Here is a 27213-nt window from a genome sequence, read left to right as displayed (position 1 = left end):
GAAAGGAGGGACATAGTGAGTCAGCCCCACAGTTGTGACATTGTGTGGAACAATAGCCGGAATGTGTCATTTCTTCAAGCCATGGTAGTACCTGACGAACACTGGTATTGTGAGATGTTTGCCGGACCGGGTAAGTTAGGATTTAAGATGAACTCGACCAGTTCCTAGAACCTGAAATGTTGGCGGAATTTGATGTTTTGGACTTGGGAAATGTCATGGAGCATCCCAGGGTTAAGTCTCGGTTTGTGATAGAGTATTATAGAAGAACTTCAGCGTAGAAAAGAATTAAGTTCAACTAGTCCATCCATTTATCTGTTCTAGGAATGCCACGGAGAATGTCACTACAGGAATTAAACAAGGTACTTAAAAAATTCGTGGCTGTAGGGCCTGATATAGAGCAGTCAGGAGTCCTCGCATGGCCTACGGTTATTCTCTTGTGTAGTATCAGTGAAATGCACTAAATTTCAGTGAAATACACTAAGCTGTCCTTGAAAAGAGATTCTAATGCTTTGAAATAGAGGAGTAGCATCGTACACTAGACTGTCGTTATATTTCTTAGCTTTTTCTTTCTTTTTTTATTTAATGCACAATTACTATACAAAAGGAAGCACAATTATTCACAATCCAAGAGGTTTAATCCACTAACAAAAATATTCAGCATTGGTTTCTTCTAAGTACAGTGGTAATGTTTTTCAATAATTAAAATTAATTATGTTTTAGTATTAGCACACAAGTTCTTAGATTTTCACAATTTTAAATGTACAGTGAGTATTCTTTTTCTAGAGCATAGGGGAGTTATAAAGTGGTATGAGCCATTGACTTTGCTAGATCATCTTAACAATAACCCACAACCTTCAGACCATTAGATCAAAGACATGAAACATTGTAAATGATTAGTAAGTTGCCTGGGTAGCTCATTAAAAAATTAATTAGTAAATTACTACATAAATACATTTAGGATATATATTTCAAATGGGACACAATTTTTATGAAATATTATTTAGTAACAGTACAGTGGTGGACAGTGTAATGGGAAAAGATTAATAATTATATTCATTTCTTTCTTTAAAAAACACTGATTTTAAAGAGGGAGGGGTGGGGGAGAGAGAGAGAAACATCAGTTTGTTATTTCACCCATTCATGCATTCATTGGTTGCTTCTTGTATGTGCCCTGTCTGTAGATCCAACCTACAGCCTTGGTTTTTCCGATGGACGCTAAGCCACCCTGCCAGGGCATTTTTAAACCTTTTCATCTCAAACTAGCATTGTAAATGAAACATGCATACCAGTGTCCTTGAAGTGAGCCAAGATGTATGTTCATTTATTTAACTGGAGCTCTTTCTTTTTAAAAAAATTTAAAAATAAATCCCTCAGCCGAGGATATATGTTTTATTGATTTTAGAGAGAGAGGAAGGGAGAAAGAGAGAGAGAAAGACATCGATGTGAGAAATGAGAAACACCAATCGGTTGCCTCCCATACACGCCCCAGACCGGGTATCCAACCCGCAACCTAGGTAGGTGCCCTGACTGAGAATCCAGCCTGCATCTTTTTGATGTCTGGGCCAAAGCTTCAACAGGTTGATCCACCTGGCAAGGGCATAACTGGGGCTCTTTCCTATTTTTAATTTTTATTTTGTAAGTTTTATTTTTCAGTTATAGTTTACATTTAATTATTTTGTATTAGTTTCAAGTGTACAGCATAGTGGTTAGACAATGGTATACTTTACGAAGTTATAACCCGAAGTTACAACCCTACCATGTAATAACCCTGATATTTCCATACCCACCTGGTACTATACATAGTTATTATACTGTTATTGACTCTATTCCCTGTGCTGTACTTTATTATTTTTTAGAATCAAGTAACTTTTGTCTAGTCAGTGACTGTTGTTATGCTCATAATTATTAAATCTAGGCAATTGCTCTCAGCTTGTGTCAGGTGTGAAGAAGGACTTTTTACATAGTTTTTTATTTTTGTGTGGTCAGTTTGATCAATCTTTTTTTTACTATTTTATTTATTTATTTTTATACAGAAGGGAAGGGAGAGAGAAAGAGAGGGAGAGAAACATCAATGTGTGGTTGCCTCTCACGCATCCCTTACTGGGAACCTGGCCTGCAACCCAGGCATGTGCCCTGACTGGGAATTGAACCTACAACGTTTTGGTTCACAGGCCTGTGGTCAATCCACCGAGCTACACCACCCAGGGCTAGTCAATCTTTTTATTACAGCTTGTGCTTTTGGCACCCCGCTTCTATTTTACAATAATGATACTGTTTAGTATTTTAAGGGTAAGGGCCTTATACACATTATTTTACTTAATATCAACCCTGTGATGAGGCACTAATAAACAATATTATACAAATGGGAGAAGGTTAAAAATTAATTAAAAGTAATTTAAGTTAATTAGAAAATTAAAAATACTTTGCTTAAAGGTCCTGCACTAGTAGATGTCAGAGCCAGCACTTGAACTTAGATCTGCCTGATTCTGGAGTCAGATATTGTGCTGCTGATACCACCTCCGGGTAATAATAGTATAATCCATTAGCATTTTCTCCTAATACACTTATCATTTAATCTTCACATAAAATTTTAATTTGTGTATAATTTATTTCATCTCATGTTTTGTTTAAATGGTAAGAAATTTGTCCCAATACCATTTACTACTTTTTTGCCCACTAACCTGAATGCTACTGTTATTATATACCAAGTTCTTAAATATACACTTAAGTCTTTTTCTGGTTTTCTAATTCATTTCATTAAGTGGTTTGCCTTTGTACATTGGTACTATACATTTAATCATGATAGCTTTGTAATGTGTTTTAATTTAGTAGGCATTTAATGTCCTCAGTCATTATTTATCTTTTAAATAATTTCCCAGTTATTCTGGTTATTCTAACAAATGAACTGAGGGAAGTTAACATCAAGGAAAAGACTAATAGAGCTTTTTGTAACCAATAAGCTTTTTCTATTATGTAAGTTACTAATATATGACCAACAAAAATATAACTTTTTAGCATTACAGTCATCTCGACATTATGAGGCAAGCAGTAACTGTTTTAATAGCAAGTTAAGGCACTGGAAAGTTTTATTCATGGTTTATGTCCTTCATAATTTTTACTTGATTAGTAAATTTTGGGATCTTAGATTTGTTCACTGTGTACCTGTTTCCTAGAAGTAGCAATTTTGTTTATTTTTAACTAAAAAAGTAAAAATGGAACAGAATTAATATTTGCAGAGTTCCTACCATGTATCAAACTTCACATATTTTTATGTAGCATGTTCATTACAAATTCTGTGATATGGGTGATACTGTTCACACATTATAGAATAAACAGAGGTCAACAGAAATTAACACATTTGTACCTAAACATAGTGGCCTTGAAACTTTAAAAAAATATATTTGTTTATTTATTTTTAGAGAGAAGGGAGGTGAGGAAGAAGAGGGAGAGGAACACCTGTGTATGAGAGAAACATTGGCAGGCTGCCTCTAGCATATGCCCCAACCAGGACCAAATCCACAACCTAGGCATGTGCCCTGGCCGGGAATTGAACCTGTGACCTTCTGCTTTGCAGACTGATGCCCAACCAACTGAGCCGCACCAGTCAGGGCAAAACTTTTTATTGAAATTTTATTGTATATACATATATATATAGTAAAGGTATTATTCGATGTGATGTTCTGATTTGAATTAGGTTTAGAAGCTCTTTTTCTTTCTGATCATGTTTGTCACCTTAGGGAGCCTTCCTCTTTTATCTAATTATGTAAAATACTAGATCCATATTTAAAATGTATGTTTGGTATTATTTTGCTTGAAACAACCCTTTTTTTTTTTAATTGATAGGCATGTAAAAAGCGAAGGAAAGATGATGACAGATCTTCCTGTGAAACAATTACAAGATATTTATCACCAATAGGGAAGACTGAAGACAGGGTTTTCTCTCAGCCAAAATCCAGTAATATTCTGGATTATTTTAGAAAGACTTTACCCGCAAATGAGAAGACTCAATCAGCAAAAGAGTACAAAATAAAGTCGTCTCCACCATTGCCTGCTGATGTTGGCAAGGACTGTAAAATACCTTTGGACATGTTCTCAAATACAGAGTTTAAGAACAGAAGAAAAAGAGTTAATCTATCTCATCAACTAAATAACGTTAAAACTGAAAATGAATCTCCAATTGAAATTAGTAGTGATGATAGCAAAGAGGACTCTAGTTTAAATCATGATTTTGTGGAGAGTAGTACTTCTGTTTCACTCTATAAGAAACATGTAGAAACACATGCAGAAAGTATTCAAGATATCAAAAACCAGTTAAGCATTATGACCTCCAAAAAAAGTTCTAAGAAAGTAAATCCTAAACAAGGGACCAGAGAGAATGGTTGTAAAAAATTGAGGAAAAGGAAGCTCCAAGAGGTAATAGACCTATCTGGAAGTTTATCCTTGGCAGAAGAACTTAATCTCCTTGAAGATAATAAAGATAATAAACAAATAATGCCTTCCCTAATTAATGAAATTGAGAGTACTGCAAATAATATAACTGAAACAACCCAGTTAACTGGTAGTACAATAACTGTCTCGTATGAGGAATTTTTAAAAAGTCACAAGGAAAATAAAGTGGGACAGATACCAGATTCTACAATGTCAATTTGTATTCCTTGCAAAACTGTTGATGATAGAGTCAAAAGTGGTTGTATAAGTGATACAGAAATCTGTGAAGTCTCCCAACAAGTACGCTTTAAGACAGTTACTGTTCTTGCACAGGTTCACCCTATTCCCCCCAAAAAGATAGGGAAAATACCCTCAATTTTCTTGAAACAAAAGCAGTTGGAGATGGAAAATAGTTTGTCTGATCCTGAGAATGAACAGACAGTTCAGAAAAGAAAATCTAATGTCGTAATACAGGAAGAAGAACTAGAATTGGCAGTATTGGAAGCTGGAAGTTCCGAAGCTGTGAAATCAAAATGTACTCTAGAAGAAAGACAACAATTTATGAAAGCATTTAGGCAGCCAGCATCAGATGCACTTAAAAATGGACCCAGAAAGTCTTCTGATAAGCAGAAAGAGCTCAATGAAAAATCTTCAAACGAGGAAGAAAGAGACAGTTATTCCAAAAAAATCATGGAAAATCCCAATATCCAAATGGTTTCAAATAATGGCAATCCACAGTCACACACTAATAAAGGAAGTTTTCCTAAGAGATGTAAAAAGCTGAAGAAAAAAAATAAAGTGTTAGATACTGGTACTACTCTAGGTGAAAATAGAGAGGGAAATACTCGAAAGAAAGAAACAACTTTTAAAGGTAAACAAAATAAAAACAGGCTTAGAATGAGTTTAAGACAAAAGAAAAGAGAAGTTTTTAAAAACAGCCCTTTATTTAATAGTGAAAGTTTTATGTGTGAAGATACAACAAATGATGACCCTCTAAAGATTTTTTCTCTCCGTAACAATAAGTCTTCAAGAAAAACTAGCACACCAGTTAAGGATAAGGTTATACATTCTACAGCTGAAACTGAGGACTCCTTGGTAAATGTTTCTACACCCAGGTCAACCAGAAGATCTGCAAGTGGTAGCAGGACACCTACTACAATAACCATCAGAGATACAGATTCTGGAAATGCACAAGATAGTCCAGTAAAAGCTTCCACTCCAAAAGCAGCCAACTTCACAGAAAGGCATAGCTTGTATACAGCAGAATTAATAACAGTATCCTCTGATTCAGAGAGTCCTATTAGGTAAGGTAAAAGTTTTGTTTTTGTTCTAAAGTTTTAAGTATTCTACATATGCTTTTAACTAGGAATGAAAATACTTTACGCAGTAGAGTATTATTTTTTCCAGAACATAACTGCTTTATATGGGAAAAAAACAGGGATTTGGAAATGTTGATTTTCCATATTTAATAAAGTCAGTCATGATTTCAGAAGAATTCTAGTACATTTTAGGTGAGTTCTAAACTCATAACAGTTGCTGGGTGAAGTATTCTTGAAATACGAATTCTGTGCATTTAACAAATGAGATTAAAAATAAATCACAGAATTTTATTTCTTGGGTAAACTGGGCCATGCACTGTGAGATCTATATTTGCATACCGATTCTGGCTATTATAAGAGTGATCTTAGGGGCTGATTTTCTGTAAGGACTTACGATTTCTAAAATAAGTAATTTATATTACAAGTTTAATCTTTTATTTTGCTTTTTTTTTTTTTAAGATTTTATTTATTTATCTTTAGAGGGGAAGGGAAGGAGAGAGGGAGAGAAACATCGATGTATGGTTGCCTTTTGTGCGTCCCCTGCTGGGAACTGGCCTGCAGGCAACCAGCCTGCAACCCAGGCATGTGCCCTGACTGGGAATCGAACTGCGATCCTTTGATTCGCAGGCCAGTGCTCAATCCACTGAGCTACACCAGCCAGGGCTATTTTGCTTACTTTTGAATTAGTAATTTGAAACTAATGGGGTGTTTTTGATTTCTCTTCTGTTTTAGAACTGTCCAGAAATTGAAGTTGTAATTAGTTCTTTTCTGCATTTGGTTGAAATTGTTACACATTATAGTCATGAAACTATTTCTGAATATCTTTTTTCCCCCAGAATGAAATTTACCAGAATTAGTACTCCCAAAAAATCTAAGAAGAAATCTAAGGCAAGAGCCAAGAAATCTGAAGCTATTGACGGAGATTTTACCTCTCAAACTAAAAAGGTACTTTTTAAATATTAAGGAGCCTGTAAGTGATACTCTTTTTTTAAAAATAACAACTACCACTTCTTTTGGAAGTAGTACACTACAAGAAGATTCACATATTTCATAGATTGGTTATATGTTAACTACAACTCTATATTATTTTTTGCTATTATTCTATTTCTTTAGTTAATTTATTAAGACATCAAGATATCATTGTGAGCCCTAACTAGTGTGGCTGAGCATGTTGGGCATTTTCCCGCAAACCAAACGAAAGGTTGCTGGTCTGATTCCCTGTCAGGGCCCATGCCTGGGTTGTGGACCAGGTCTTGAGCTGGGGGCATGGGAGAGGCAAGAGATTGATGTTTCTCTCCCTCTCTATCTCCTTCCCTCCCCCTCCAAAAATGAATAAAATCTTTAAAAAAGAGATATCTTATTGTGAGGTGAAAGCAATTGTTAAGGACAGTCTAATTTACTTTTCATTAGTTTTGTTGGTGAGAGTTACATTCCAGTTACTTTCCCTAAGGCTACTTTTAGGTCATGATTGAATGTTTGGTTAATTTCTGTAAATTAAAGGCTAAAAAGCAGGGTCTCTCAAGCATGGTACTATTGACATTTTGGACTGGCTAATTCTTTGTTGAGGAGGATAATCCTGTGCATTACAGGAGGTTTAGCAGTAACCCTGGTCTTTACCCATAAGATGCCAGTAGCATCCCAGCTTTCCTATTTATGACTCAAAAATATCTCCAGATGTTGCCAAATATTCCCTGGAAGGGAAGAAAAATCGTCCTCAGTCAAAAACCACTGCTCTAAAGGGAGAGGTAGAATGATATGTAATAGTTTATCTACTTTTGCAAAATAAGCTGCTTGTCTCAGTAGAGAATTGGATTCTCTCCTGGATGAGTAGGTATAGGTATGCATGTTTTCAAAGAAAGTACCAAGGTGATTCTGGTATTTACTTGGGTGAATACTACTGCTACGGAAAATTGGTATTTCTCTTTTTCTAAACAGTTATTTTTTGGACTGCTTATCACATTCCAGGTACTATGTCATTAATTCATAAAGTACTTTGAAATTAATGTACTATATCATTAATTTTCATAAAGTGCTTTGTACTCATATCATTAATTTCATAAAGTAACTCTTTAACCCTGGTTTATTTTATTTTATTTATTTATTTTTAGAGAAAGGGGAAGCGGGGGGGGGGAGAGAAACATCAATGTGTGATTTCCTCTTGTGCGCCCCCTACTTGGGGCATGGCCTGCAACCCAGGCATGTGACCTGACTGTGACTCAAACCAGCAACCCTTTGGTTCGCAGGCCACTGCTCAGCCCACTGAGCCACACCAGCCAGGGCTAACCCCATTTTATAGATTAATGAACTTGCAGTTAATCGGGTAAGGAAATATGTAATTTATATGTGTCTCTGAGAGTGATGTTCCCAGAGTCATACAGCTGTAAGTAGTTAGAAAGATGGTTCTTAGCCTAATGGAAAACACTCTAGAGTCTAGCTGATTATACCACAGCTAAAGGTTGAATGTCTCTGAGGTGAACTTTATCCCTGTATATTTAATTCTACCTAATTTAATCCTAAAGGATAACTTCAGCTTTAAAAAAAAAAAAAAACAACCTACCTTGTTTGTGCAATGTACTGCTTAGGATTGTGGTTCACTAACAAAGTTTCCAGCAAGACAGATCTCAAAATTTATTGTATCTAAATTGGAGCCCTTATCTGAATTTACTTAAATCAGTTATTTTATCACGCTATTAATCTGTCAGTGAACCTCTCACCACATGACCTTGCTTTTTGAGGCCTTAGCCAGGCTTGTTTACTGCCTCTAGGAAAAGATCTTAGTCATTTTCAGGGTGAGATTTTTCACATTTTATAAGAATGGGAGTAGATTGGTTTTCCTAAGAGCTCCATATTCATAACAGCTCTTGCAACAGATATTTACAGAATGGCTTTCAGAATGGCTCTGGCTTCATTTTTTCATGCAGTAAATATTTAATGCAGTCCTATATGTTCGGTCTTGGGGAGACAGCTCCAAACAAGATGCCCATGACCGGACTCTCATGGAGTTTAAATTCTTAAAGCAAATTCAGGCAGATAAATAGGCAGTTGAATGTATGTGATAAGATTTGTAATAAAGTGGGTACTGAGTGCTCTGAAAGCATGTAGATGGGATGCCTAACTTCCCAGAGGTGATAAACAGGTGCCTAAAGGGTAGAAATTGTTCTCCAAACATTGGGAATAGTTTATGTAAAGGCCCCAGAAGCAAGAGAGCATTTTTATTTCAGGGAGTAAGAAGTAGGGTCTGAGTTATTAAGGAATATGGTCTTCTTTTTTTTTTTTAAGATTTTATTTATTTATATTTAGAGGGGAAGGGAAGGAGAGAGGGAGAGAAATATCAATGTATGGTTGCCTCTCTTGCATCCCCTGCTGGGAACTGGCCTGCAACCCAGGCATGTGCCCTGACTGGGAATCGAACCACGATCCTTTGATTCACAGGCCTGCACTCATTCCACTGAGTGACACCAGCCAGGGCTGGTGTTCTTTTTAAGTAGGGGAACTAACATGATCAGATTTGAGTTTTAGAAAAATCACCGTCACTTCAGTGTGGAAAATAATTAAAGCAGGCAAGACTTGAGGCTGCAGTTATGCACTTAAGATGTGATTGTGTTTTGAAAGACCAGTGAAAAGTGGATGGTGGTTATTTACGAAGGAGAATTTAGGAGATTTGATGGGCTGAATGTGAAAGAGAGGAAGAAGTGAAGCATGACACCCAGCGTTCTGGATTGGGCTTTTGAGTGTTGCATTTCACTGAGATAGGAAGACAGCTAGGTGTGGGAGGAAGATGAGTTTGGTTTTGGAAAAACTGGATTCTAGGTGCCTGTAGGATATCCAAGTAGAACCATCTATAACACAGGTGGCAAACACAAGGCCCGCAGGCCAAATCTGGCCCTCCACCTTGTTTTGTCTGGTCCAGCACCTTGCTTCTACCAGGCAGCAGCGCTGAGCTCTCGCTTAAGTGTTAAGGAGTGGTTACACTTACACAGTTGTAAAATCACATTCGGCCCTTTGAAGGCAAACAGAAGGTTGGTTGGGAGGCTGATGTGGCCCCCAGTGAAAATGAGTTTAACACCCCTAATATAATTAGCAGTTGGATCTGTAGTCCTAAATCTTAGCAGAGATTTGAGCCACAGGGAAAGCTGAAGGAATTACTAGCATGTCGATGTAACTGAAACTCTGAAAATGGATGAGATGATACAGGTAAAGTGTATTTGGTGAAAAGAGAAGCTGTCCAGAGATAACCCTGGGGAAACTATGGCCTAGTGTGACCGTAGTCATTAAGGGCTGAACAGAAGAAAACATGGGTAGAGTGAGTGCCTGAACTGGTAGAACGAGTTGGAAAGTTTGATGTTATGCAAGCATTTCATGGAGGGAGTGATCCAAATTGTCAAATTTGGCAGAGAAGTTTAGTGAGATGTGAATTGCAGTGGCTCTTGATTTTTAGCAGTCTTAGTAAGTGTTGAGTAGTGAATGCACAGGTGAGATTGTTTACATAAGTTTGGACAAGAGGGAGAGGATAATGAGGTTGATGCTGAGTTGGGTTTTTTCCCAGGTAGTCATGGCAGGAGCCATTGAGGCCGAAGGAGGCAAACACATTGTTAAGAGTGGTTGAAGTGATGTGCAGTGGAACCTAAACTGGGTGGGGAAGCAGAGGTTGTTGGATAAGGAGGAGGTAGGGGACTGAGATTCCTGATGTAGTCAGGAGCAACCAGGTAACAGCTGAGAGGAGATGTGGCTAGGTCAAGTAGGGTGTCGGATATGATTATATATGAGGTAATAAAATTATGGTTGATTTTAATTTTCTTTTTTTTCTATAAACATGAACTTTGAAAAATTATCAGAAAATAACTATTAAAAAACACAAGTTTAAATAGCTGAATTACTTGCCAACATATTTTTCAACATTCACTAAAACATATCTTTTTTTAAATCTGTTATCTTACAATTTATTTATTTTTTTTTCTTTTTCTTTTTCTTTTTTTAAAAATTATTTCAAGTACCCTGGCTGGTGTAGCTCAGTGGATTGAGCGTGGGCCTGCAAACCACACGAGCGCCATTTGATTCCCAGTCAGGGCACATGCCTGGGTTGCAGGCCGGTTCCCTGCAGGCCAGTTCCCAGCAGGGGACGCACGAAAGGCAACCATACATTGATGTTTCTCTCCCTCTCTTCTTCCCCTCTAAAGATAAATAAAATCTTTAAAAGAAATTATTTTAAGTTGTTCAAGTACAGTTGTCTGCATTTACCCCCATGACTCCCTCACAAACATATCTCTTTTTGTATAATAGTTTGTTTCAGTGATTGAATTGTTAATTTGAATTTAGGTAGATAATTTTTTAATTTTTTAAAATATACTTTATTGCTTATTCCATTACAGTTGCCCCAATTCCCCCCCTTCATTCCCCTCCACCCTGCACACCCCCTCCACCACCATTCCCCCCCTTTAGTTTATGCCCATGTGTCACAAATTCTTTAGATTCTATATTTCCCATACTATTCTTGCCCTTCCCCCATCTATTTTCTACCTACCATCTATGCTACTTATTTTCTGTACCTTCTCCCCCCTTTTCCTCCTCCCACTCCCCTGTTGATAACCCTCCATGTGATCTCCATTTCTATAGTTCCCTCCTTATCTACCTGTCTGCTTAGTTTGCTCTTGTTTTAGGTGTGGTTGTTGATAACTGTGAGTTTGCTGTCCTTTCACTGTTCCATCTTTTTTATCTTCTTTTTCTTAGGTAAGTCCCTTTAACATTTCATATAATAAGGGCTTGGTGATGATGAACTCCTTGAATTTGATCTTATCTGAGAAGCACTTTATCTGCCCTTCCATTCTAAATGAAAGCTTTGCTGGATAGAGCAATGTTGGATGTAGGTCTTTGGATTTCATGACTTGAATACTTCTTTCCAGCCCCTTCTTGCCTGTAAGGTCTCTTTTGAGAAATCTGCTGACAGTCTGATGGGAACTCCTTTGTAGGTGACTGTGTCCCCTTATCTCTCGCTGCTTCTAGGATTCTCTCCTTCATTTTAATCTTGGCTAATGTAATGATGATGTGCCTTGGTGTGTTCCTTCTTGGGTCCAATTTCTTTGGGACTCTGAGCTTCCTGGATTTCCTGGAAGTGTATTGCCTTTACCAGATTGGGGAAGTTCTGCTATATTATTCAAAAAAGTGTTCCACTTGTAGCTGTTCCTGTTCCCCTTCTGGTACCCCTCTAATTAGGATGTTGGAACATTTAAAGATGACCTGGAGGTTCCTAAGCCTCTCCTCATTTTTTTTGAATTCTTTTTTCTTGATGTTTTTCTCTTTGGTCATTTTTTCTTCCTTCTGGTCCACTCCCTTGATTTGAGTCCCAGTTTCCTTTCCATCACTATTGGTTTCCTGTGCATTTCCCTTCATTTCAATTAGTGTAGCCTTTATATGTTCCTCTAATTTGTAACTAAAATCAACCAGTTCTGTGAGCATCCTGATCACCAGTGTTCTGAACTGTGTATCTGATAACCAGGTTGGCTATCTCCTCGTCGCTCAGAAGTATTGGCTCTGGGGTTTGATCTGCTCTGTTTGAGCCATAATGTTTTGGTCTGTTCACACCTGTTACAGATGAGGGGCGGAGCCCTAGGTATTCACCAGGTCAGGGCGACCCAGTCTCTGGTTTGTGACTCTGTATGCCGGGGCAGGGTCAGAGAGGGGCAGTGGTGCTTGTTCCATGCTCTCTCTTGGATTTCGGTCCCCTCTGTGACTTTCCTGGTGCCAGCTCCTGGGTGTGTGGGCCTGTGCACCCTCCAGGACCCTGTGGGTCTCTCCAACAAACGGTCTGTGAGCCTGGGAGCCTTTCCCGGCACCTTGACCCCGGAAAGTCTTTTCAATTGATGCTTTTAAGCTTTAATTCCTGGCGCTGGGGCCCTGGGTCATGCGGTCTGTCTCACTGCTCGTTCCTCTGCCTGGTTTATCTGCACGCAAACATGTGACCGCAGTCAACCAGCCACCTTACGCCCCCACTGGGTCTGCCCGTTGCCACCCCACACCTGGGATCTGCCAACCGCTGCCTGTGCGCCTGTCGGTCAGGCCACTTTTTCCTGCATGACCCCGCTCAGCCAGCCGCTGACTCTGCCCCTCTTACCGGTCTGGCTGAATGGTTTGTTGTCAGACTTCTGTACAGTTCAATTTTCTGTGTTTTGGGTGCATTTTTGTTACTAAAACTTTGTTGTCTTTAAACTTAGTTGTGTGAGGAGGCACAGTGTTTCCACCTACGTCTCCATCTTGGCCAGAAGTCTTAGGTGGAGAATTTTGAATACTAACTAGCCATAAAGTTCATTGGCCTGTCAAAAATTTTGCTAGTAGAACAACACAAATTTTTTTTTAAATTAATTTATTTTTTTAAATTGATTATGCTGTTACAGTTGTTCTATTCCCCCCTTCATTCCCCTTCACCCTGCCCCCCCAACCCCACCATTACCCCCCTTTAGTTTATGTCCATGTGTCTCAAGTCCTTTAGGTTCTATATTTCCCATGCTATTCTTGCCCCCCCCCATCTATTTTCTATCTACTGTCTATGCTACTTATTTTCTGTACCTTCTCCCCCCTTCTCCTCTTCCCACTCCCCTGTTGCTAACCCTCCTTGAGATCTTCATTTCTATGTTTCCACTCCTGATCTAGCTGTCCTTTTAGTTTGCTTTCGTTTTAGGTGTGGTTGTTAATAACTGTGAGTTTGTTGTCCTTTCACTGTTCATGTTTCTTTAACTTCTTTTTCTTAGATAAGTCCCTTTAACATTTCATATAATAAGGGCTTGGTGATGATGAACTCCTTGAATTTGGTCTTATCTGAGAAGCACCTTATCTGTCCTTCCATTCTAAATGAAAGTTTTGCTGGATAGAGCAGTCTTGGTTGTAGGTCTTTAGATTTCATGATTTGGAATATTTCTTTCCAGCCCCTTCTTGCCTGTAAGGTCTCTTTTGAGAAATCTGCTGACAGTCTGATGGGGACTCCTTTGTAGGTGATTGTCCCCTTAGCTCTTGCTGCTTCTAGGATTCTCTCCTTCATTTTAATTTTGGCTAATGTAATTATGATATGCCTTGGTGTGTTTCTTCTTGAGTCCAACTTTTTTGGTACTCTCTGGGCTTCTTGGATTTCTTGGAAGTCTATTTCCTTTGCCAGATTGGGGAAATTTTCTTTTATTATTTGTTCAAATAGTTTTTCCACTGGTGGTTGTGTCTTTCCCCCTTCTGGTACCCCTATAATTCGGATATTGGAGCGTTTAAAGATGTCCTGGAGGTTCCTAAGACTCTCCTCATTTCTTTGAATTCTTGCTCCTTGACTCTTTTCTGTTTGGCCATTATTTGGTTTCTTCTGGTCCACTCCATTGATTTGAGTCCCAGTTTCCTTTTCATCTCTATGGGTTTCCTGTGGAATCCCATTCATTTCCCTTAATTTAGCCTTCATATGTTTCTCTAATTTGTGGCTATAATCAACCAGATCTGTGAGGAAGCTGATGACCAGTGTTTTAAACTGTGCGTCTGAGAGTTTTGCTATTTCTTCGTCGCTTAGATTTATCTCTGGGGCTTTGAGGTCTCCCTGCGACATTTTTGGTCTGTTCTGGCCCTTTAAATGTGAGAAACTGCGCCTTGGACTCCCAGGTCGCTGGGTTGTGACGCTGTATGTGGGGGCGTGGTCAGAGCGGGGAAATGGCGTCCCCCTCTATCGCAGCTGCGGCCGGTCCAACCCCCACTCCCTCGCTCGGGCGCAATTAGGCAACCGCAGTCAACTCGCTGCACTGCCTCCCCACTGTCTCCTCTGCAGTCGCTCACCCGGTGGGTTGCTCGGTCGCTCACTAGGTCCAATCCTGGGTTTGGAACCCGTGCGTCTGGATTCGCGCGTCTGGATTCCGTGCCCGGGTCCGACCGAGCCCTCCCTTGCAGCTCCTCACCAGACGCCGGTTTCGCCCTTTACCGGTCGGGCTGAAGAATTTGTTGTTAGCGGACTTCCGAAAAGTTCAGTTTTCCGTGTTCTGGTTGTGTTTTCTGATGCTAATATTTAGTTGTCCCTAAACTTGGTTGTGTGAGGAGGCACGGCACATCCACCTAAACCTCCATCTTGACGGAAGTCCAGAACAACACAAATTTGTCACTCTACTACTGTGGAAGCAAGTCCTTAGCATTCGTAACCTTCTTACATATGTTCTAAGTATTCATGTCTATTCTTTTTTAAAATATATTTAGTTTATTTATTTTTAGAGAAAGAGGAAGGGAGGGGGAAAGAGGAAGAGAAACATCAATGTGTGATTGCCTCTCATGCACCGCCCCCACTGGGAACCTGGTCCGCAACCCAGGTACATGCCTCAACTGGGAATCGAACCGGTGACCCTTTGGCTCACAGGCTGGTACTCAGTCCACTGAGCCACACCAGTCAGGGCTCATGTCTATTCTTTTTAATGTTTTTAAAACATTTTTAAAGATTTCAGAACAGCAAGTATTTATTTAAAAAACAAACAGCAGAAGTTATGAAATGCATAAGCTCCCGGAGCACATCAGTGACCGAATCAGGTCTGAAGACCAGACTTTATTCTTATGTAGTGGTCTTTTCCATACCTAGTACCTTTCAATTTTTCTCTGAAGGAGTCAGCCTAAAGGTGACTAAAAAAAGAACAGATGCCATGAAGATAGTGGGAAAATAACCAACAATTTTAATCTGTACCACAGATGTCTTTCTGGATGTTTTTTACAAATATAACTATATTTATCTGGATAAATTTTCAGTTAGAAATAATAGCAAACCAAGCATAACCAGACACATTTTAATTTAATTGCCTTGGTAAAATTTGAATAACCATTTCTTTGCCTTTTATTTAATATAATTTATGATTATATTTTTCTACTATATATATTTTAGTAGACTTTATTTAAAGAGCAGTTTTAGATTCTCAACAAAATTGAGCTAAAGGTACAGAGATTCCTCTTACAGTCCCTGTACCCACACATGCACAGCCACCCTCATTATCTGCAGGCCGGTGCTCAGTCCATTGAACCACACCAGCCAGGGCCTGCCACCCCCGTTATCAATACCAGAATTGTACATTTGTTAGGACTAATGAATCTCTGTTGGCATATAATTACCTGGAGTCCGTAGTTTACATTAGGGTTTATTCACTCTCGGTGTGTTCTGGCATGTTCTATGGGTTTGGACAAATGTATAATCACATGTGTCCACCATTATAGATTATGCAGAGAGCTCCACTGCCTTAAAACTCTTCTGTGCGCTGCCTGTTTCATCCCTCCCTCCCCCGCTTAACCCCTGCAACCACTGATCTTTTTACTGTGGCTATAGTTTTGCCTTTTCTATTATTCAGTATAAAGTGTTTGCCCGTGATCTAAATTAATATTTCAAATTTTTGTTTAGGCAAGCAATACTTCAAAAAATGTATCAAAAGCAAAACAATTGGTTGAAAAAGCAAAAGCTTTACACATTAGTAGGTCAAAAGCTGCTGAAGAAATAGTGACACCCTTAAGGCGTTCATCTAGACATCAGATTCTTCCTGAAAGGAACAAAATATCAGGCACAGAAGTAAGTATTACAAATATTTATTGATATAAATTCTGCGCTAGTCTGTTGTTTGGGGGTGGGAGAGGAAACCATTATAAAGTTAGAGGTAGAATTGTAAGGTAGCCTTGAGGTGGCAGGAAGACTGTTATTTTCATTTAAGGCTTTGGGTCTCTTTTGCCTGCAGAAAGTAGTCTGAATCCTTATCGAGTCATTCAAGACCCTTCATGGCCGAAATAGCTCTTTCCTTCCTTCAAAACACTGCCCTTCCTCATGTATAACCTTTTGGCTCTATTCACACTAAATTATTCATTTGTCCCTAAATGGTGCGATTTTTACTTCTTTCAGTTTATAGTCTCATAATGGGGAGATGTATGGAGTTGCTAATGTAAAATTATCTTGTCTGTGGCTTCTAGCTCTGTGATCCTTTTGAAATTTTAATGACATTAATTATATGACATATTTTGAACATTTTTTTCTTATTTTGTCTTAGGACTCTGTAATAATAAATTCAAGTTCTACTTCTTTAAAGCATTCTGAGACAAAGCAGAAGAAACTCCAGTGTCTAAATGATGTGCTAGGGAAAAAACCTAACAAGACTCCTAAAAATGTACCTGGTAATCAGATTTGATAACATATATGATGAACATTAGAATGTTTTGGAGGGATTATATGTTTCTGAATGTTCTTACATTAATTTAATCACATCTTATAGAATATAACTTGATTATATTAAATCTTTTATCTATTTTAGTAAGTAAAGTTATAATGTAAATAGTTTTTACTTGAAAAATAATTAAATAAAAAAGATTAAAAAAGGAGTTTTGCAAAGAGTATATTTTTAACTGAGTATATTTTAAGTTATTGCATTTGTGTATCTATTTATCCTCGGTTAAGTTAGTGGTTCCCTAATTGGGCTAATCATCAAAATCATCTGGGTAAAATTTTTTAAAAGTAAATCTTTCTTTTCTTCTATACACACTAATTAAGAATTTCCAGAGGTGGGTAGTGGGAATATGTAGTTTTAAAAAAAAATTGTTCTCCAAGAGATTCTGGCAACAAAATTGCCAGATGAAGGACCAAATCATTATATAGATTTTTTTTTAATTAAAAAAATTTTTTTTAATTAAAAAAAAATGTAAGGAGTTAATCTTTTTAAACTTTAAAAAGAGAGATGTGATTTTGAAAGTAGCTGGAGGTAAGTGGAGATGATGAACATTAATGCTAACCTAAGTATTTCTTTTTCTAAGGAAAAATGAAAGTCGCACCTTTATTTCATACCCGAAAAGCTCATAAAACAGCTGATCCTATCCTTGGTTTTGATGAAAGCAGGTCAGTCCAGTGCAAATTTTTAAATGCCAAAATGTTTTATGGGTTGTATTTTATATTTATTTGTTTACTTTGATAAGAAAGCATGTAAATTATTATTTGAAGTTCTAATAGGTTAATTTTATTTATTTATTTTCATTATTTTTAGATTTTATTTATTTTTTAGAAAAAGGAAGGGAGGGAGAGAAACATTGATGTGCAACAGATGCATTGATCTTTTGCCTCTCACACACCCCCAACTGGGGAGCAGGCCAGCAACCGAGGCATGTGCCGTGACTGGGAATCAAACCAGCAACGTTTTGGTTTGCAGGCTGGCACTCAGTCCACTGAGTCAAACCAGCCAGGGCTATAGGTTCATTTTAAAAGATGACAGTATTGACAATGCTACAAATGAATGTGAAGATCTTAGTTTTTTAAAACATTTTGTGGCCATCTCCAAACAAAACAGTTGAAAAATAAACTGGCAAACAAAAAAATACCAAATAGCTGATTATGAACTTATTCAGTAAATATTTAAATATCAAGCACTGCTTTTGGTACTAGGAATATTATGAAGAACAAAATAAGACACATTCCCTGTCCTTATGAGGTTTATACCCGAGAGGAAAGACAGTCTATGATTAAACATTAATTGGGTCAACAAGTGAAATATTGCAGTTATTCTAGAAGGAGAGATAGAAAGTTGTATTAAAGTTTTTTTTAAAGGTTTTATTTATTTATACTTGGAGGGGAAGGGAATGAGAGAGGGAAAGAAATATCAATGTGTGGTTGCCTCTCATGAGCCGCGCACTGGGGACCTGGCCGGTAACCCAGGCATGTGCCCTGACTGGGTATCAAACTGGTGGCCATTTGGTTTGCAGCCTGTACTCAATCTACTGAGCTACACCAGCCAGGGCTCTATTAAAGCTTATATTAAGTAAATTTGGTCTGTCAAGAAAGGCTTTGCTGAGGAAAGGACCCCTGAACTGAAGGATAAGCAGGAACTCATCGGAGGGAGGAGCAGTGCTCCAGTCAGAGGGAATAATCTGTGCACAGTCCCTACAGCTGATGGAGCCTGGTAAATACAGAGGCCTGGAGGAACGCCAGTGTGGCTCAAGCATAGAGAGCAGGGTGAGAGGAATGAGCTTAAGCTGGAGGGGTGAGTGTCAGTCCAATCAAAGGGTTTTAAATTTGCGTGTGGCCATTTGGATTTTGCAAGTTTAATCTGACTGCTGGGTTAATTTGGCAGTGTGTGAAGAGTGGCATAGAGGAGGGTTTAGAGTGGATGTGGGAGTCCAGGTGTGAGATGATGGAAATATGGACTCAGGTGTTGGGAATGGTGTATGAAAAAATTTAGGAGATAAATTTGAGAACCCTTAATGACTAATTAGTTAGAGTCAGGATGGGGGACAGGAAGGGGTAAGCATGACCCTCAAGTTCTGGTCTATGTAAGTGGACGGCACAGTGAAAGAAAACCAAATTTAGGGACATTGTGTGTTCAGGTCATTTTTTTTCCTGTTTCAATTTAATTGACATATAGTTACATGTTGTTCAATGTACAAATCTTAAGCATACAGTTTTGATAAGTGCATTATATGGAGATATAGTATGTTTATGTTATTCCAGGACAGTTACTCTTTTTCTGTTTTTTTTCACCACCACCACAAAAGTTCTCCACTATTCTGATTTCTATTGCCATAGATTAGTTTTGTCTGTTTTACAACTTTACATAAACTTTAATTTTATATATTTAAACATAATAAATATAAATATATATTTATCTATTCTTTGTGTCTAGTTACTTTTGCTCAGTATGCACAGACACATGTATATATACTTACATCAACTTTATTCAAGTATGATGTACATACAATAAGCACTTATTTTAAATAAACAATTTGAAATTTAACAAATGTACATATATGTGCAATCACCACTACAATAAAGATATAAAACATCTTCATCACTCTTCATAATGCTCCCTATGCCTCTTGCACGTAATCTCTGCCCTCCAGCTCCCATCGTTGGGTAGGTGCATGTTTAACACAATATGCCAAACCATTTTCCCAGGTGTTTTTTCCACTTTACGAAGAAACAAAGTTGAGAGTGCCAGTTGCTACACATTCTTGTCAGTACTTGACATTATCATAGTTTTTAATTTTAGCCATTCTAATAGGCTACCACTATACATCATTGTAGGGTTTTGTGTTTCATCAATTAATTTAATTAACTTCAAAACTTAACTGAGGTATAATTATATACTGTCAACTGTCTGTATTTGAAGACTGTAATGTGGTGAGCTCTGTCAGTCGTACACACGGAAACCACCACCACTATAATAAAGACACTCACTTATTTCCATTACCCCTAAAAGGTCCCTTACTCTCTTCTGCAGTCCATTCCTCCTCTGGTCTCAGCTTCAGGCAAACACTAATCTCTTTTCTGTGTGTTAATTTGCATTTTCTAGGATTGCGTGTTTATGAAATTGTGTAGTATATACTGTTTTGTATCTGGCTTCTTTTATTCGGCATGTTAATTTTGAGATTTATTCATGTTGTCAGTAATGCATTGCTTTTGTATGAATATTCCATTGTCTCTGTCACCTATTGCTGGACTTTTGGGATGTTTCCATTTTTAAGCTACTGTGAATAAAGTTGCTGTGAGCATTCCTGTACAAGTCTGCAAGGATTTTGTGATGACTGTGTTAAATTTATTAGTTGATTTGGGGAGAATTGATATTTTAACAGTAATGACACTTCTGATCCAAGAATATGGTATATATCTCCATTTAAGTTTTATTAATATTAAATGTAACCTGTAAGTATTTAGCGTTTTTAATGTTATTATCAATGGTACTTTATCTTCCAGTTGTTGATTTCTAGTACATAGAAATATTTAAAGATTTTACTTATTTTGTTTTTAGACAGAGGGGAAGGGAAGGAGAAAGAGAGAGGGAGAAACATCAGTGTGTGGTTCCCTCTCACATGCCCCCCAACTGGGGACCTGGCCTGCAACCCAGGCATGTGCCCTGACTGGGAATGGAACCGGCGAACCTTTGGTTCACAGGCCAGAACTCAGTCTGCTGAGCCACACCAGCCAGGGCTGTATATTTTATATTAGTACCTGTACCCTTCCCCTTACAGTTTATTTTCTGCTATAGGTACATATTATTGTAATTTAGCTACAACTTGTTTACCCATCTTTTCCTCCTTCCCTCCTATTAACAATAGTAAAAAAGGTTAACTTCCTCTTTCCTATGACTCATCCCTCCAATCTGGCTTTAGATCTCACCTTTCCCTCATTCTCTCAAATAGGAAAGAAAAATAGAAGTAGAAGTTTTTGTAGCCTGTCTTTAATTATCAACCCAAATTCCTATTTGTAGATAATATTACGGTTCTCCTCCTATGGCAGGCTTGGAAGGGTGTATAAGCTGTGACACACCCCCACCACACTCTTTCCCGCTTGGCCACTCCAGCATCCCGTCTTCTCCCTCCTTACCTGCCTCCCCTGAGCCAGCATTCCTATGATTAGCAATATGAAGATAAGCATTAATAAGGGCACTAGTGTTCTTGCTATTATATTGGAAATGGTATTACATTAGAAGTCCTGGTATTCACTTTTTTGAAACATGGCACTGATTTTGTTTTCTGAATGTTATATGTATAAATGCATATCTTTTTAAAAAAAGAAAGACAGAAAAGATTGATCTATCCAGCAAAGCTTTCATTTAAAATGGAAGGACAGATAAAGTGCTTCTCAGATAAGATCAAATTCAAGGAGTTCATCATCACCAAGCCCTTATTATATGAAATGTTAAAGGGACTTATCTAAGAAAAAGAAGATTAAAAAGATGAATAGTAAAAGGACAGCAAACTCACAGTTATTAACAACCACACCTAAAACAAAAGAAAACTAAGAGGACAGCTAAATCAAGAGCAGAACCATAGAAATGAAGATCACATGGAGGGTTATCAACAGAGGAGTGGGAGGAGGAGAGGGGTGAGAAGGTACAGAAAATAAGTAGCATAGATGGTAGGTAGAAAATAGATAGGGAGGAGGGCAAGATTAGTATGGGAAACGTAGAATCTAAAGAATTTGAGACAGGTGGTCGTAAACTAAAGGGGGGGAGTGGTGGGGGAGGGGGTGTGCAGGGTGGAGGGTAATGAAGGGGGAAATAGAACAACTATAATGGCATAATTAATAAAATATATTTTTTTTAAAAAAAGAAAGAAGAAGGAAAAATCCCACCACTCTAAAATAGCCTGTTAACATTTTGGTGGATGTCCGTCTTTTTTTTTCTATATATACTTATATACTTATTTAACTTCTTAACACTAATAGACTTGTTTTTATGATAAGCAAAAAAGAATGTTTTATGATAAGCTAACAACTGATTAAATCTTTTCAAATTAAAAGGTATTTATTTTACAGATAGTTTATTTTTTTTTTAAGTTTTGATAAACCTTAGCTTTCTTTTTCACATCATTTTCTTAAAAGTCAAGATACATCTGAAAGATCTCAGGATTGTGACATGCAGCTGAGAGCAAAGCGTGACTTTCTAATGAGTGGTCTGCCAGATTTGTTGAAACGGCAAATTGCAAAGAAATCTGCTGCATTAGATGTGTACAATGCAGTGAGTACCAGTTTCCAGAGAGTTGTTCACGTACAACAAAAAGATGATGGTGAGCTTGTTAATTGTTATTGAATATTTACTTTGAAAATGTAGAAGTAATATGGAACTATATAAGTTGGTTTAAGATGAGGCTACAGTTTAAGTATAATTCTTATATAGCGATTTTAGTGGGAATTTAAAGTCTCTTCCTGTGCCTTGGACTCACTTTACCAAGGATGGAGATGAGGGAGCAAGAAAGCCAAAGGCATCCTCAGCCTTTATCCCTTATGCCAGGGCAGCGGGCACACATGTGTGGAACTGTAAGTGCATAGTGTTCTCCAGAGAGGCCCTGTGATCTAAAAGGAAGGCAATTCTCTTCTCAAATTGTAGCCTATGTGTGAAGAGATCATTTTTAAGAATTTCTCACAGGAGTTCCAGTCCTGCCCTTTCCAAGCTACCGTTGAAAGTTCCGGGGAAATCTGCCTACTTTCCAGCACAGCATTTGCAGTTTAGCACCATACCCTGTTCTCACGTGCACCATGCACAGGAGTGAGCTGCTCGCACAAGCCTCTTATACAGTGATGTTAGTTTGACTATGACCTAATTTCGTATGGATTTTCATGTTGTAGCAACCATAGTCTTACTTTACTTATGTGGTTTTTAATTGCTGGTAATATACAAAGCCTTATATCTTCGTTTTTTCATTGTTTCTACCTAAAGTTATTTTTGTCAGCACAAAAACAACTTTTTTCTCAGCTGGCTTTGTGGTTTGGTTTAGTGCACTCCGATCGTGAAATGTACACTATGTTCTTTTCTCTTTCATTTCATTTTGGGTTTCTGACCTTGGTACTTTCTGAGTTTCATTCAGTGTCTCATGCATGGAAAACATCCCAGTCTGTCTCTGTAGTAATATTCTACTTTTCCTTTTTTCCCAACGCTGCTGCTGGCCATTCAGTTTATGAAGCCTTTCCTTGTTATTTTTTCCTAGTTCAGCTTTATATAGCATTTTTATGTTCAGCTATAGAAATTAGTTATGCTTGTTTTCCCCTGATTTTGACAAAGCCATCTCAGAGGCATGTTACTGTAAAACTTAGTGTACCTATTTGTGATGAACAGATGAGGCTGTCACCGAGAGCACCTCTCTCTTAGAACCTTCAGAGTTAGCGAACACTTAACTGTTACCTGGCATTCTGCCGAGCACTTGTAAGCCAATGTGATTTCATCTCCTTAACTACTCTAGGAGGTTGAGTATTATAGTTGTCACCCCTACTTCACACCTGAAGAAACTAAGGTTTAGGATCTTGCCCACACCCGCCTAGCTAGTAAGTGGCAAGGTGTGGATTTGAATCCAGGTCTGACTTCAGAGATTAAACTTTAAACCAAGATGTTAACCGACCCTGAAATTTTTACCATGAGAAGCAAGGTTGATTTAAAAAGAGAAGAAAATTTGTAGATATTTGCTTATTTTTAACAGCTGGGAGGGAAGACTGGGTAATTTTATTAATGGTACATTTTTGGAGGTGAGGATTTTTCTTCCTTATGTTCTCAACTGAGTTTTGATACTTTTGTGTTAACTATGTAGTTGCATGAAGTCTTCTCATGTTTATATACTTGGCATTTGATAAATTGATAATATGTGAGTGAAGGTAATTACGACAATCTTTCTGTCTTTCTTTAGAGTGCCATTTGTGGCATTTGAAACCACCCACTTGTCCTCTTTTAACTAAACTTAAACAGTTGAATACTCAAGTAGAGGTGGAAGATCTCTCAAAATGTGTTATTGCCCTTGGTGAATTTTCAACATTGAATTCAAATTTGAAAAGTAATAAATCTGCTCTTGTGGTAAGTATTAGAAAGCTCATCCATTGTGTGGCATTTGCTTCACATCTTTTAGAGGAAAAAAATGTGGATATCTATTGTTGTAGCCTCAAGTTCATTTTTTCCTAGAGTTCATTTTTAAAAAATAAATTGCAGCTGAAGTACATATCTCTTTTAAATATTTCTAGAGCTATAAAAATGTTTTAAGAATTAATGATAGCCAGTTTCAAGAGATTACATTATAGAATACATTTAGATACTTTATAAGTCATCATTATAGCCTAGTAAGTATGTGAAGTACAATTAGTTGAAACAGAACAGTAGAAATATGAACTAAGTCCTTCAAAAGCTATGCAAATGAAGTTTTTGCCCTCAAGGTTACATTTAGTAACATTACCATCAAGGTTACATTTTTGTGACGAAAGCTAATATTGACTTATTATAGACAAAGTAGTTGGTAGCATTGTGCTTAATGTTAATAGATGATGTGGGTCAGTTATTGAGTCGTTTATTCTTTATTTCAGTTTACGGGAAGAAGGAAGGACTTTACTGAAGAAGTAAGAAATCTTTTGCTGGAGGAAATTAGGTGGTCAAATCCTGAGTTTTCTTTGAGGAAATATTTTCCTTTGCTTCTTAAAAAACGAACTGAGCACAAAGTACTCTCTGAATGTCATTGTGAACAAGGTTAGTGATAATTATTTTTTATGTTAACATTTTCCTTTTGAGAGCACTAAGAGCCATTGACTCTTGGAAGTGGTCATAATGAAGAGAACATTGCTTATGGTTGGCAGGGAGAATTTGTTCAACGGAAGTAAAGCATCTTGTGCAATGCATTGTTAGCCCCTGCCAGCTTTTAGGGATGCCAGCCCTAAGACAGCTATTACTTATTCACTAAGGAAAGCCTTAAATGAGGTAATTTGAACTTTTATAGCTTGTACAAAGGCATTCTAAATAACAAGATATTCAGCTTGCTTTCAGTATGCCACATTTGGTTCTTGCCTTTCATTTTTATAGTAAGACAATTGGATGTTTTGAAGTAATATTACTATGATTATTGGGTATTAAATATTTTTCATTAGTAAGGATATGCATTTCTGTTTCTGTATAGAAATCGTACAGCTAGAGCCCAGTGTCAATCTAAAAGAAACCAAAAGGAAACGAGTGGAAACAGAAAACCATAAGTCAAAAAGAAAGAAACCAAATGAGTACTCAGAAAATCCAAAAATGATAAATGGAAAACCAAAAGAATTTGACAAAAGAAACAATTCCACTGGGACAAAACTAAATTCTCCCAAAGGTCGATGTTCTAAAACGTGCAGGAAGAATCAAGCTGCTCTGAGTACTACATGTAAAGTGGAAACAGAAGCAGTAGGAGATTCTGATGTTCTCATAATAGATGACGACAAAGCTTCTACGTCAGAAATATCTTCTATTCCTGGTAAATTCATTTTTCTCCCTCTGGTCCTAGAACTCTTTTGTTGTTTTTTTTAATCTGTCTCTACCCCTCTCTTTTAATATGTGCTCATTGCAAGTTTAAACTGTGATATGTATAAAATAAGAAGTGGAAGTCTCATTGATTAGAGTCTTGTATATGACCACATTGGTGTTTGGTCTTTGATTTTTCTGTGCTTCTGTAAATACTTATGCTTTTTTAAAAACCTGGGATTGCCCTGGCTAGTATGTCTCAGTTGGTTGGAGTGTCATCCTGTAAAACCAAAAGGTTAAGGGTTCAGTCCTCAGACAGGGCACATACTTACGTTGTGGGTTCGATCCCTGGTTGAGGTGCATGTAGAAGACAGCCGATGATGTTTCTCACATCGACATGTCTTCTAGCCTGCAAAGTTTCTTTTGAGAACTCAGCCGACAGTCTTATAGGAACTCCCCTGTAGGTAACTGTCTCCTTTGCTCTTGCTGCTTTTAAGATTCTCTCTTTATCTTAAATTTTTGACCTTTTAATTATGCTGTGTCTTAGAGTTGGCCTCTTTGCATCCTTCTTGTTTGGCACTCTGTGCTTCCTGGACTTGCATGTTTATTTCCTTCACCAAATTAGGGACAATTTCTTTCACAATTTTTAAAGTAGATTTCTAATTTCTTGCTCTGTCTCTTCTAGCACCCCTGTGATGCAAATGTTGCATTTCTTGAAGTTGTCCCAGAGGCTGCTTACACTGTCCTCATTTGTTGTCTTCTTGATGTTCTGGTTGGTTGTTCTTTTCTTCCTTATGTTCCAGGTCATTGATTTGATTCTTGACTTCATCCACTCTACTGTTGTTTCCCTGTAAATTGTTCTTTATTACAATTAGTATATCCTTCGTTTCTGATTGGATCTTTTCTTTGCTGTTGAGGACCTCACTAAGTTCCTTGAGCATCCTTATAACCAGTTTTGAACTCTGCACCTGATAGATTGCTTATCTCCATTTTGTTTAGCTCTTTTTCTGGAGTTTTGATCTGTCCTTTCATGTGGACCATGTTTCTTTGTCTCCTTGTTTTGTCAGCCTCCCTGTGTTTGTTTCTGTGTATTAGGTAGAGCTGCTTTGACTCCCTGTCTTGGCCTAATGTAGTAGGAGTCCTGTTGGGTCCAGTGGCACAGCCTCCCCTATCACCCAAACTGGGTACTCGAGATGTGCCCTTTGTGTGAGCTGAGTACACCCTCTTCTTGTAGTTGAGCCTTGGTTGCTGTTGGCAGGTGAATGGGAGGGATTTATCCAGGCCAGTCAGCTGCAAGGACTGGCTGTGACCACTGACCACCAATCTCCACCCTCTGTGGAGGGTCAGCTGTACAGGGGCAGGGTGGTGTTGGTCTGATGTGGTCTCTAGCTGTACATTTTATTTTGTTTTGTTTTTTTCATTGTTTTGGGAGAGACAGGAAGGGGGAGAAAGAGACATCAGTGAGAGAGAAGAAGGGAGAGAGAGAGAAACATCAATGTGAGAGAGAAGCTTCATTCGGTTGTCTCTCTGCATGTGAACCGGGAAGCACAGGTGCTGAGCCCGGGGATGGAGGCCACAGGGTCCACATATTGAACCTAAGTACGTGCCCTTCCTGGGAATGCGAGCTCCAGCCTTTGGGTTATGGGGCAACTTGCCAACCAACTGAGCCACAACGGCCAGGGCAGTATGGTAAAAATTATTTTCCCTGTGTCATGTTTCTTGAATTATTATTAAAAATTTAAGTGTACACTTTTAAATCTTACTGTCATGAGACCTTATAA

The 27213-nt window shown here is 38.0% G+C and overlaps 1 protein-coding gene across 2 annotated transcripts in view; it reads left to right on the top strand.

The window, feature by feature from the left end:
• The window catches only part of ATAD5 (ATPase family AAA domain containing 5), a 55058-nt gene that overhangs the window by 529 nt on the left and 27316 nt on the right, over positions 1-27213 (top strand). For both annotated transcript variants that reach the window (XM_053657418.1, XM_053657422.1), the window contains exons 2-10: positions 3844-5732; positions 6584-6692; positions 16129-16293; positions 16763-16886; positions 17520-17601; positions 22075-22259; positions 23868-24031; positions 24532-24691; positions 25116-25445. In XM_053657418.1, the coding sequence (XP_053513393.1) occupies positions 3844-5732; positions 6584-6692; positions 16129-16293; positions 16763-16886; positions 17520-17601; positions 22075-22259; positions 23868-24031; positions 24532-24691; positions 25116-25445 (3208 nt within the window). The remainder of the gene's footprint in view (positions 1-3843; positions 5733-6583; positions 6693-16128; positions 16294-16762; positions 16887-17519; positions 17602-22074; positions 22260-23867; positions 24032-24531; positions 24692-25115; positions 25446-27213) is intronic.

This window comes from Artibeus jamaicensis, unplaced genomic scaffold, assembly GCF_021234435.1.
Source record: "Artibeus jamaicensis isolate MK-2021 breed Jamaican fruit bat unplaced genomic scaffold, CSHL_Jam_final contig_1998, whole genome shotgun sequence".
In the NCBI taxonomy this organism is placed as follows: domain Eukaryota; kingdom Metazoa; phylum Chordata; class Mammalia; order Chiroptera; family Phyllostomidae; genus Artibeus; species Artibeus jamaicensis.
Note: the sequence above shows the minus strand (reverse complement) of the source record. Positions and strands in the feature narration are given on the sequence as shown.